Source organism: Papaver somniferum, unplaced genomic scaffold (genome assembly GCF_003573695.1).
Source record: "Papaver somniferum cultivar HN1 unplaced genomic scaffold, ASM357369v1 unplaced-scaffold_480, whole genome shotgun sequence".
In the NCBI taxonomy this organism is placed as follows: Eukaryota; Viridiplantae; Streptophyta; class Magnoliopsida; order Ranunculales; family Papaveraceae; genus Papaver; species Papaver somniferum.
Genome location: NW_020647416.1, coordinates 1 through 8,922, shown reverse-complemented (window position 1 = coordinate 8,922; position 8,922 = coordinate 1). Strand labels below are relative to the sequence as shown.

General features: G+C 35.2%; 1 protein-coding gene across 1 annotated transcript; it reads left to right on the top strand.

Annotated features, from left to right (window-relative positions):
* Positions 1–570: 570 nt before the first annotated feature.
* LOC113342885 (F-box/kelch-repeat protein At1g23390-like) lies at positions 571–1,725 on the top strand. Its single transcript, XM_026587268.1, has one exon. The coding sequence runs from the start codon at positions 571–573 to the stop codon at positions 1,723–1,725; it is 1,155 nt and encodes a 384-aa protein (XP_026443053.1).
* Positions 1,726–8,922: the final 7,197 nt, after the last annotated feature.

Here is an 8,922-nt window from a genome sequence, read left to right as displayed (position 1 = left end):
CACAGTACAGTTATATGTCTTGTCTTCTGCTATTAATGGTTCATTTCTTTTCTTTCTCTCCTTTTCCATTCTCAAGTTCTCTTCCTCAGTGTAGATAGGGTAAGTAATTTTTCCATGTACTGTTGTCGTATATGAGATAGGAGAGTTTAACTTCCAACCACTTTAGGTAATTTAAACATGGTCGGGTAAGCATTGGAAATGTGATCAACACAGGGATCATGTCAAGTAAGCCCCTATATATTGTCTTTTCTTTGCCAAATGCTCGCCAGAATCGGTATAAGCAGCATTTTATGAACACTGCGTCCATCTAACAGTTGTACGTACACCAAGGACCTATGCACATTAAGAAGGTAGATAGAGAATTTGGCTTGCCTAGAGTTGGCCCCGTGACAGTTACAGCATAAATATCTTTGTGTCGGGCAGGAAAGAATTGTGGTTGTCCCTCGAGAAAGATCACCTTCATAAAATAAAAGATATGTCTATCCGCTCTTATCTGTTCCCAAAATTCTCATTTAAATTGAGTGACCAAGAATCTCTTCTCATCTTCAAAACTATACAAACAAACAAAAAATGGTTACAGAAAGCAGATATCCAGAGACTAAAGATCAAGAAACGGGAGAAGAAACTCCAATTCATGGAGATGTTTTAGATAAAATAGTTTCTCACATACCAACAATCCATCTTGTTCCATCATTCTACGTTTCTAAATCATGGCAGCGTGCAGCGTTTTCTTGTGTACGTCACCCTTCACGCACTAAGCCATGGATTATGATATACGCGCAGAGCCGAAGGAGTCTTTCGTTAACCACCACTCAGGCATATGATCCTAGCGCCAATGTCTGGATCGAAATTACAGGACCGTCAACTATGACATGTACGTCGCCACTCCGGTCTTCTAATTCTGATACTCTTTACATGTTAACGCCTTCGAAGTTCAGTTTCTCAGCTGACCCGCTTCATGTAAAGTGGCTTGACATTGTAGGACCACGAGTTTGGAGGGCTGATCCAATAGTCGCAATTGTTGGGTCCTGTATTGTGGTTGCTGGTGGTGCTTATGATTTTGAGGATGATTGTCTTACTGTTGAGATATATGACACAGCATGCCCTGGTTGGTTCACTTGTCCACCGATCCCTGTCATACTGAAAGACTCTGCTGCTACTACGTGGTTATCTGTTGCTGTTTCAGGCCACAAAATGTATTTGCTTGAGAAAAATTCCGGTACGTTTTGCTCGTTCAACACAAATACAAAGAGATGGAGTGGGACTAGTGGTTCATGCGTTCTGCGCCCCGACCCATCTATCTATTTCTCGATCATTGGTTTTGCAGGTCATCGTTTGATACTAGTTGGGCTCATGGGTGACGCTGAGAATGCTGAAAGTTTAAGAATTTGGGAAGTGAATTGTGATAGTTTTTATTGTGAAGAGATAGGGAAAATGCCGTTGGAGATGTTCGGTATGCTTAAGAATGTAAACACGATGCCACTGTCAATCGATATATCTGTGGCAGAGAATTTCATTTATATATACCATGCATCGGAACCGAGAGATATATTTTTATGTGAGTTGAACGTTGGGATATGTCAATGGGGTAGCATTCGATGTTCTTTCTTGAATGATCGAGTTCTCATGGATAGGATTGTTTTTACGAGCTCAAAAGTAAGTCTTGATGATCTTCGAAAGGCCTTCTGGTTAGAAACTAGGAATTTCAAAGTAGAGTCGGCTTGAGACAAAGATTCAGTAGCTGTTAATCTGTTATTTTTATTTAGCTGTATCATGTATTGCGTTAAAACCCAACAATAAGTCATGAAACTGGAAAACAAAGATTAGTTTTTGTTGGAAACAATATTTACAAGTTATTATTTTAAGGGTTTTTAACTAAATAAAATTAATTTATTGTTTTGTTTGTGAATGAAATTTATTAGTCCCACATTGTAGAGTTTCCAATTTTTATTAGTTTTAAGAGACTATATAAACCTTTTAGTCCCACATCGGAGAGTTTTTCTTCTTAAGTTGTATTTGTCAATTATATAAACAAATTACTACTTTTTTAAAATCTATGGGAAATGAGATTCTTCAATTTTTAGAGAGAAACCCCCAAGGGAAAGGAGATTCTCCAACTAATTTGTGGTGGGTAAAGGTAAACACTATTAGAGAATGAAATTCTCTGTCCCTTCCCTGTGGTGTAGACGTGATAGTGTGACTGCATGGGGTGTAACAGTAACACTCTTTATGGAAACACTCTTTATGGAAACTCACCTATCTTAATGAGGAAGTGGGGCCGCTTCCTATGAGAATATGAGCTTTGATTTTCTAAAGCATTCTGAGAACATGATATGTCCAGTGCCAAATTGGACAAAACGGCACGAGCTTGGCAGCAACTGATGTGGTTTCAAAGATGTTGAAATAGTGGTAAACAATAGGTTCGTTCAAAGACTTGTGAAGGAAAGAATTTTTAGATTTAAATAAAACTTAGAAATGTAGCAAAACTAAATAACAAAGTGATTTGAAATATTTTGGAAGAACTGGGGCTAAGAATTCCACTTTTCTACCAATTCCAAAGTGATATTTTTATTATTATTATGCAAATTTTTTCCTTCTAAGTAATTCTAATTATTACAAAAATTGATTTTATAAAAGAGCAATTGTAAATTGAAAGCATGGAATATCAAGAACTCGAAGTTAAACATATACCATCAATTAAAATAACAATTGCTTAATAAAAATCATTGGAAAAACTCTTTTTATTCTAGGAAAATAATCATAAATTAAATTGCATAAATAAATTATTTAAAATAAAAATTACCACTTTTTCATTGGCAAAATAGCTTCATCCGTTGCCCCAGAGGATGGGTTTAGCTCATCATTGTGTAAACTTGATCAAAATTGGTATTCATTGCTCAAATGGTGCTTACAAAAATGATTTAAAATTAAACAGTGATTTGCAACACTTATCCCCTAACTCTCTACCCCTTCTATGAGTCCCCAGAACCTCTTTATATAGCCAACATGGGATGAAAATATCCGGTCATAACTCTGAATATTCTAGGTTGAATGCAAGAATATTTTCTCTTTACTCTCACAGGAATCACCGAGATTTCCTTCAATATCTTCTTCACGCGTTTGCAGTGCTTCAACTCTATCCAAACACGTACAAAATCTTCACAAAACCGTCACAGAATCTTCAACTAATTCCGACTATTTTTCCTCCATTATTTTGGGAAATCTTGCCATATATTCATTTATTTTCGTATTTAAGTGCACCAAATATCCTGTTTAGTCATAGCAATATATTACCAAATCAAATCCATAAAGAAATCCGATTAAATATCCCTCTGATTCTTCCCAGAGAGTTACACAGAGAAGAATAAATTTCCCGCCAAAAAGATTTCGAAACGTGAGGAAGAAAGTATCCCCCTATCCAGAGTAGGATGCAAATAGCAGGTGTCCAAGATGAGACCCCCCTTAGCCAAAACTGGGGTCCGTATAGCACATGTCCTCCGAGGGTGTCCGAGCAACTTTTCGAGCCGAATTTTCCAAAAAATCTATTTTCCAAAAATACCTAAAAATACATAAAAACAATATTAGTACAAAAATCGAGTACCAACAATACAGAAAATTAAGGACAATGTAGACACAAAAATGTGTCTATCAGCAACCTTGGAGATATCATCTGTGGTCGCTATCGCGAATTACATCAAACGCTAGCAGTTCAAGACATAGTTCACTGTCTCTAACATGTAATTCCGGTAATATCTCACTAAGCAAAGGTTCAAGACCTCATGACACCTCTGCCTAAAATGGCATTTCCTTCGCTTTTTATGTGATTTTCGTTTTGATGGTTTTATTATTACTGGAACTTAGGACCTAAGGGTCACTAAGGGTTCACTAGTTCATGCTTTTTCACTTTGGTGAAAGGAACTTTTACTCTCACTTGTGAGGAACTAAAGATGAAAGCTCTCTATACTATATGATTTTTGCAATCCATAGTATGACCCTGGGGTCAACACACAGTTGTGCTAGGGATGACGTTGGAATGGCTAGTATGATTTCAACATGCACGATCTATCTGTCTTTTCAGTCAGTTCGGGTCGTGAGATTGGGTTTTTGATTTACCAATATCTATTTTTGTTTTCGTGTTTTATTGAGTTTTCATTCTTGTGGGGGATTGTTGGAAACAATATTTATAAATTATTATTTTAAGGTTTTTTAACTAAATAAAATTAATTTATTGTTTTGTTTGTGAATGAAACTTGTTAGTCCCACATTGTGGAGTTTCCAATTTTTAGTAGATTTAAGAGACTATATAAACCTTTTAGTCCCACATCGGGGAGTTTTTCTTCTTAAGTTGTATTTGTCAATTATATAAACAAATAGACTACTTCTTTAAAACCTATGATAAAGGGGATTCTCCAATTTTTAGAGAGAAACCCCCAAGGGAAAATATTTTATAGTGATTTCTTTAACGTTCGCGATTTTCCTTAACGGTTTTTTCGGAGTTGCCAAGCTCAAGTTGAGCATCTACTACGTATGCTAGTAGTAGGTGTAGTAGGGTGTTTTATCCTGGAAATATCCATCCTGTGAGGGATATAGTATCACTCTTGAGTATAGAAGGGAGCTAATGTATTAAGGGTAACGTGTTGAACACGTGACTCACTCTGTTTTTCCAAAGTTTTGCCTTATTGCTGTTGCGGAGATCTGGGGAGCTCGTCTGTTTCATTAAATCGATTACTTCCATTATAAATGAGCTAAGTATCAATAAATTTTTCTTATTTGATTGTTTCCTTGTTTTTGATTATTGTACCCAACAATCTTAAGACATGGATGTTAATTGTGGAGTGAAAAACAAAAAACGAATTTTTGGTCAGCTGTATAGTTTCAAAATTATCTCTTAATCTATAAGGAATTTCGACGAACCCTTTGTAAATAATGCATTAGACACCTTGGTAGTTACCCAAGAAAAATTTCAGAATTTTTGGAGTTGTAAAAGTAATATTTGGATATTTCACAAAACAGAGAAACCTTGTTGAAAAATTCTGATGAGCATAAATTTGTTGTTAACTAAAGTAGTTTTTATAGGGTAACTATGAGTTTTTTGAAATGGTAATTCAAACGAAGTTTGTATATATAGATGTTATTTTCAAGACTCATATTTTACTTTCCGATTCGGAATTGTGGTTTGTGAATAAAGGTTTCATCTCCAAGGGACATGGCTAATAGGCGCATGTGGTTGGAAACAAATCTTCCAAAGCTGGCAAAGGTGAAAACATCGAGCGCAACTCTAAGTATGGTATTCATAAGAAAGGTATGTTGTGTAAACATAAATATACCATTACTTTAATTAAGGGTGATTTTTTTTGTTTATAAATTCCTGGCCATATGGCAGTAAATTGTAGACAACGTAAAAACCTTAATAAGTAGAAAGTTAATGCCAATTTAGTTGAAACAAATAGAACGAGTTCATTGGAATGATGTCGGAAGTTATTTTAATAACCAATATGAGATATTGGTGGGTGGACTCTAGAGCCACTAAACATGTTTTTTGAAACAGAGACCTGTTCACCTCTTATCAGAGGATAAGGGATGTCAAGAAACACTTTTTGAGTAACTCATCTGCAATAGAGGTTACATAAAAGGAAAAGGTCGAGCAGAAACTCATATCTGTAATATTCTCACATTGAATGAAGTTTTCATGTTCCGAGCATATGCGAGAATCTTGTATCTTGTTCTGTTGTAGATGAAAAAAGATTTAAGATCTTAATTGAATCTGGAAAACTTGTTGTAACTAGGCAGTGATATTTTAAGCAAGAGTTATAGGACATTGGGTCTATATAAGCTTAACAGAAAAATTGATGACGTGAAAATAGTTGATTCTTGTGCTTTCTTTGTGTGATTGATTGTTTTACGTGGTAGACTTGGAACCGTAAACTTATAAGTCAATGCTTAACTGGCTAGCATAGGATGCGTACCCAAATTTAGTTTGGATTTTTAACACAAAAGTGAAATTTGTGAATAATCAAAATATGCTATAAAGCCTTTTAACAAAAAGGTTCGGAGTAATTCTAAGCCTTTAGAATTAATTCAGTTAGGTTTAGTTGACATGAGTTCAACCCAAAAACATTGTGGTAAAAAATGGTTTATTACTTCCGTAGATGATTGTATAAGGTATTATCTTGTATACTTGCTTAGGGATAAGGATGATTCCTTAGAATCCTTAAGATGTACAAACTTGAAGTTGGAAACCAATTAGAAGCCTTGAACATAACAACCGTATCCTTAAGGAGATGATAATTTCCATGTTGATTAGTTCAGGATTACCTGCGGCCTTGTGGGGAGAGGCGGTCCTCTTAACTAGTATATCCCGAATAGAATACCCTTTTAAGGATCAGATGAAACTCCATATGATTTATGGAAAGGTAGTTGACATTCTTATGAATGCGTCAAAGTGTGGAGGTGTTTGACTAAGATTGTAATTCCTTTTCTTAAAAGAACTAGATTGAAACCAAAAATGTTGATTGTATCACTACAAAAAAACTAGCCAAAGGTTATTAAAAATTTTCAACAACAGAAAATTTTTAGTTTCCTAAACAGTTTATGCCACTAGGAAAGGCAACTGGTGCTCTGTATTGATTTAAACCTCTAAACGGTAAGCAACTATAGGTTCTAAAACCCATTAGCAATAAAGGTGTGGTAACTAAAAAAATTCACTAGTGGCTTGAGATATTCAACCACATGGAGAAAACCAACAGCAAGACATGAGTTGCCTAATCGTGTATTTAGCTACTGAAGTAACGCAACTACCAGTAAACCTAGTTTATTAAACCTTTTGGAACCAACCATGCCAACTACAGTAGGCATATACGTTGAGCTACTTTTGTAACCAACTTGAGAATCTTAGTATCTCAACTTAAGAAAAGTATCTAATTTAATGAGGGAGTGACTAAGCTGGTGTTCGAAGCCTTTGTGGCTAAGCCCCTCTATACTCAATAGTCTAGACATGTTATTATGATCACAGTTTAATTTTTTACACATGTGGTTGTTGCGCAGCGAAATTTAGTAATTAAGTTAACAATTGTATCGACTACATATATATAGAAGCACTCCGCGTCGATGCAAAATCAGTTTCTTAACAGTCAATTGTAAGAAAACTTGGTTTATTTTAAGAATAATGAAGGCTAAGACTAGAACTTCCATCCCTAAAAGTTGACAAAGATGCTCCTTATATGTTGTAGTTTCATACTGAACTTGTAACAATTTACTTGAAAAGAAAAGAAAAATTCAATATTTCACAGAGTCTGGACATCGCTTCAGTTTCTATATATAGTTCAAAAGTTCCATATAACCAAAACAAGACAAAAATAGGTTAAATTCCTCAACAAAAATTAAAACTTGCACTGTATTGATAGACACATTTTTGTGTCTAATTTGTCTCGATTCTATATATTGATAGTGCTCATTTTTGTACTTATTATGGTATTTTATGTGTGTGTAGGTATTTTTGGCCAATAAACATTTTTGGAAAAATCTGCTCGAAAAGTTGCGCGGGACACCCCGGAGGACACTTGCTATTCGGACCCCTCAAACGAATAAGGGGCGATCAATTACTAAGGGGCATCCATTTCAGGGCAGTTGCTAAAGGGAGGCCAGCACATGATAGGGGGAGGTCACTTTCTTCTCAAAATTCGAATATTTTTTGGCGGAAAAATAGCCAGTGAGCAACCAAATTTTCGTTTGGATTTCGAAGATGTTTCAGTGAGATTCAATCGCTGAATTTTGCTGGGCTAGACGTGATTCAACTAAACAAGCCTGGTATGTGCTCTGTTTGAGTTTTGCACGGGTCTCTGTTTGGGTTGATTTTTGGTAATTCAGGGAGACTAAACGCGTGAAATTGTTTCCTAAGGTAGTATTCTATCTAAGGAAGAGTTTAAAACAATCGGGAAAGCTCAGAATTGGCTAGGGAAGTCGGCAAAAGAGATTATTGCCGTGACTTGCACGTAAAGAAAAAGCGAGAATTAATCGTTATTTTTAGGTTTCTGAGTAGTATAAAAGGTGTGTTTAAGTCCCAGGGAAGGTAACGAAGTTATTGGAGCAGTCGCATAGAAGTTTGTAACACTACCGAGGCGAATTGATCAAGTTGCAGGAAACCCGTATTGCTGCTGCTGCTGCTGAAGAACAAGGATTGCAAATAAGAACAGCGTCTCAAAGTTGTAACGCTGCTACATTAACTTCTTTGTAACAGTCAGTCATTCGTTTTTTGACGCCACCACATCGTTGCAAACATTCAGAGTTATAGTTTTTCATCTTTTAATCAACTTTTGAACCATAAACAAATATTTTGAGCAAATGATTAATATGAGGAGCTAAACCCATTGTTGAGGCGATAGAGGAAGCTATTTTTCCAACAAGAAGTGGTATATTCTATTCTATTTATTTATTTGCAATTATTTTATGATTATTTCCCTTGGTTGAAAATTGTTTGAATGATCCTTGTTAAGCAATTGTGATTTCTTTTGATAGAACATACTTGGACCTAGGTTTTTGATGTTATATGCTTTGGATTTACACTTGTTATTTTGAGAATATACTAGTTGCAATAAGTTAGAATCAACTTGAACGAGAAAATTGCATAAATATATATAAATATTGAGATTAAATCACTTTGAACTTGGAAAATAGTGGAATCTTAGCCTCAGTGTTGTTTTAATATTGATATCATCTTTGATTGAGTTTGTGACAATTTTTATTTTCTTTTCTATTTTAGTTTTAAAATTTAAGTCTATTTTTCATCCTTCGCAAGTCTGGGAATCGAACCACTTTTACCACTATCTCAAAACTACATCAATTTTTGGCGCCGCCGACACGGATTTGCCTTTAGGGTTTTTAGACTTAGTTTTCTTTTATTTTTATTTTTTTATTTTTTTTTTT